Source organism: Orycteropus afer, unplaced genomic scaffold, assembly GCF_000298275.1.
Source record: "Orycteropus afer afer isolate SDZICR_OR568_19922 unplaced genomic scaffold, OryAfe1.0 scaffold00235, whole genome shotgun sequence".
NCBI lineage: Eukaryota > Metazoa > Chordata > Mammalia > Tubulidentata > Orycteropodidae > Orycteropus > Orycteropus afer.
In genome coordinates, this window is record NW_006921822.1 from 3,008,123 (window position 1) to 3,011,871 (window position 3,749).

Sequence of the window (3,749 nt, forward strand, 5' to 3'; positions counted from 1 at the left end):
GACGAAAGAGGGGGAGGCCTTCAACGAGATGGATTGACATGGTGGCTGCAATGATGAGCTCAAGTATAGCAGGGATTGTGAGGCTGGCGCGGGATCAGGCAGTGTTTCGTTCTGCTGTGCGTGGGGTCGCTATGAGTCGGAAAGGACTCGATGGCACTTAACAGCAACAACAACAACATATTGTAATCCTTTTTTAATCTCTTTATGTTTAGTCCCAAGAAGACTCTTCTGTCACATTCAGGCCAATGGGTTCATGAAGGAAAGAAACCAAGTGCAACAGATTTGCTCCATGGTCCTCTTCTTTATGAAAACGTACGCAAAGGAGTTGGTGACTTCTGCAATTGGGTAACTACTCTTGTAAGTTAGGATTAACACTTGTAACCTACTTTTAAAAGTCAAGCTCAAAGGTACTTTTATTTAAAAAAGAAAACAGTATTTGGATAACATCTAAGTTAAATCATCAAACTTATAAAGAAATCATTGTAGCCCACAATTTATAGATAAAAATGTTTTTGGTAGATGAAATTTCTGGGAAGTTTGCAAGCTTGCAGCCAATTTGAGTGTTTAATTCCTCATCTGATTGCATTGTTTCATAATCTTGTTTTCCATTTCAATTCCTTCTTTTCTCTCTGTCCGTCATTCTTCCTCAGCTATCTTTATATATAAGTACTTGTCTTGGATAGCTGTACTTGACTACAGCCATTGCAAAAAGTATTTCTAAAATGAAGCAACTTTTGACTCAGTTATCAAGGTCTTTTTCTCCTCCCCAAAAGCTATTCAGTTACCTAGTCCTGTCCTTTGGTCTCTGTAGATGTCTAGATTCCTGATGCTTTTTCTGGATGTAAGACCTTGTGGTATTTGTGTCTCCCCACTCCCCCAATTTTTGAGTGTATTTAGGACTGTTTCAGTGACAAGTGACTGAAATGCAATACTGACTAGGTTAAGGAAGAAAAGGGAAACATCCAGAGGTATTAGGAGCTTCAGGCACAGCTGGATCCAGGCACTGAAATGGCTTTAGGTGCTTTCTGTATCTCTTGGCTGCTCTCCTATATCTGACTACTTTATTCTCAAGTCGTCATTCCCCAAGAGATGCCAGAAGTTGCCTTTAAAATCTCCTAGCTTATATCCTACCAATGAGCAACCTTAGTGGGAACAGAGCAATCTTTTTCCAGTAGAGAAAAGTCATGGCTTACTCTCACTGGACTAACACGGGTCACATGTCTATGTCTGAACTAACTACTATGACTAGTGAGGTAGAATATGCTGATTGGCTAGATAAGGTCACAAGTCTTACCATGCATCCAAGGTGGGGAGGAAGGAAGTGGGATTTAAGCCTCCGCTGCAACAGATTGGCTGAAAGTGGGGAAAGTTCCCTAGAGGAAGATTGGAGTAGGGATACTGGACAAGGAAGATGATGCCCACTATGCCTGGAACTGGAATCCCTGCTTATCCATAATCTGGTTGGATTGAATTGCTTAATTCCAATCCTTTCATTTCTCCCATTCCCATGGCTTGAGCTACTCCTCTCTATGAGGAAATGTAAGAAATTCTAAGGTGGTGCAAATGATTTTTGCTTGGCTGCTAACCAGAAGGTTGGAGTTCAGACCCACCCATTGGCACTGGGGAAGGAAGTCCCGACGATCTGCTTCTGTAAAGATTAAAGCAAGAAAAGTCTATGGAGCACAATCCTGCTGTGTAACACATGTAGTCGTCTTCAATCAGAAATGACAGCCACAGGGTTAGATTGCTGTTCTTTGAAGTTAGTAGTTTAGCTACTCTGGTAACTGGCCGTATTTTCATTCCCTCTGACCAAGGCCCCATCTTTACCTCAGTTCTAATACCTACGTCCCTGTCACAATCAGCCTGTGCTAGCTTCTTCCCTTCTTACTTTATACTTTCCTTCTATGCTGTTGATTTTATGTTTTACCTTGTTGATTTTATTTTTCACCTTGTTGATTCCACTTGCTGTTATTTCTGCTCCATTATTATTTTGGCTTACTTTTGACTCTACTTCTCCTTTTATGATCCTGATTCTATTTCAAGACTCCTCTCCATAAATCTCACTCCAACTTCAGCTCCAGGATGCTCACTACTTCATTTTCTTTGTGCTTTCCGACTTATATTCCTGAGCTGGGATTCTGGACTTTTTTTTTCTTTTGAACATTTTATTGTGCTTTAGGTGAAAGTTTACACAGCAAATTAGTTTTCCATCAATAATTCAAACACAGATTGTTCCGGGACATTGGTTGCAATCTCCCCAATGTGTTAGTGCTCTCCCTGTTTCCACCCTGGGTTCTCTGTTTCCATTTCTCCATTTTCCCTTTCCCTTCCTGCCTTCTCATCTTTGATTTTGGGCAAATGCTGCTCTTTTGGTTTCATATAGTTGATTGTTCTAAGGACAACATTCCTTATGGCATTATTGTTTGTTTTATAAGGCAATCACTTATTTGGTTGAGAGGTGGCCTGGTCAAAATATTTGATAATTGTAGCTGGGCACCATCTAGTTCTTCAGATCTCATGCTGGAGGAGGCTGTTGTTCATTTGGGCTAATTGCTTCCTTGAATCTTTGGGGCTTTTTTCACTCTTTTTTGCTCTGGGTGGAAAGCAATCGATAGTTGTATCTTAGCTGGCCACTCGCAAGCTTTTAAGACACCAGATACTCGTCACCAAACTAGGATGTAGAACATTGTCTTTATGTGCTATGTTATGCCAGTTGATCTAGATGTATATGTTACTGTAGAGGAATCCAACGGATTTTTCTATGTTGATCTTGCACCCTGTTGCTTTACACTTTAGCCTTCTATTAGTTCCAGTAACTTTTTGTGGAGTCTCTGGGATTTTCTGTGTATGGGATAGAGTCAGGAGAGTTTTACTTCTTCCTTACCAATTTGGATGCTCTTTATTTTCCTTCTTGCCTTATTGCTGTAGTTAGGCAATATGGTACAATACTGAATAGGAGTAGTGATAACGGGCACCCTTGCCTTCCTGTTCTCAAGGGGAATACTTTCAGTTTCCATTGAGAATAATGTTGGTTGTTGATTTTGTATGTTTTTGTTGTTATGTGCCTTTGAGTCGGAACCGACTCATAGTGACCCCTCCTTGGGTTTCCGAGGCAGTATCACTACGGAATTAGATTGTCCAACCTTCCTTCCCAGGAGTGGCTGGTGGGTTTGAACTGCCAGTCTTTTGGTTAGCAGTCAAGTGCCTATATATACCTTAATTATATTGAGGAATTTCCCTTCTATTCCTGTTTTGGGGAGAGTTTTTACCTGGAATGGGTGTTGGATTTTATCAAATGCTGTTTCTGCATCAGTTAAGATGATGATACGATTCTCTTTGTTTCATTAACGTATTGAATTATGTTGATGGGATTCTGTTGAGGCACATTGTAGATCAGTGGTCAGCCTGTGGATTAACCACTCATCATGTAACCTTCTTTTGTCAGCTGTGGCTGGGGGAAGCAACAGGAGAGGCTGTTCTGGGTACAAAATGTGGCTGACTACAGCTGCCTCCTTCAACAGGAGCCATGTATAGGGCAGCATCCCTCATAAGGGACTGTGGATGGAGCAGACACTGATGTATCTGATGTATCTAGACATGTCTGAAAAAGCACCTAAGAATGTCACTGCTATACAGTGTTGAGAATTGCTTTTGATCAAACGGTTTCCTCAGCCTCATTATTTTCGTCAGAGACTCATTGCTTTTTGGAGGTCCTAAGCTGTCTTTTTTTTTTTTTTTTTAATTTATTT

At 40.8% G+C, this 3,749-nt stretch overlaps 1 protein-coding gene across 1 annotated transcript in view; it reads left to right on the forward strand.

Annotated features, from left to right (window-relative positions):
- LOC103203956 (protein FAM47E-like) overlaps nt 1-3,749 on the forward strand; it is a 36,823-nt gene that overhangs the window by 12,452 nt on the left and 20,622 nt on the right. The window contains exon 3 of the mRNA XM_007949060.1: nt 213-312. Coding sequence (XP_007947251.1) covers nt 213-312 — 100 coding nt within the window. The remainder of the gene's footprint in view (nt 1-212; nt 313-3,749) is intronic.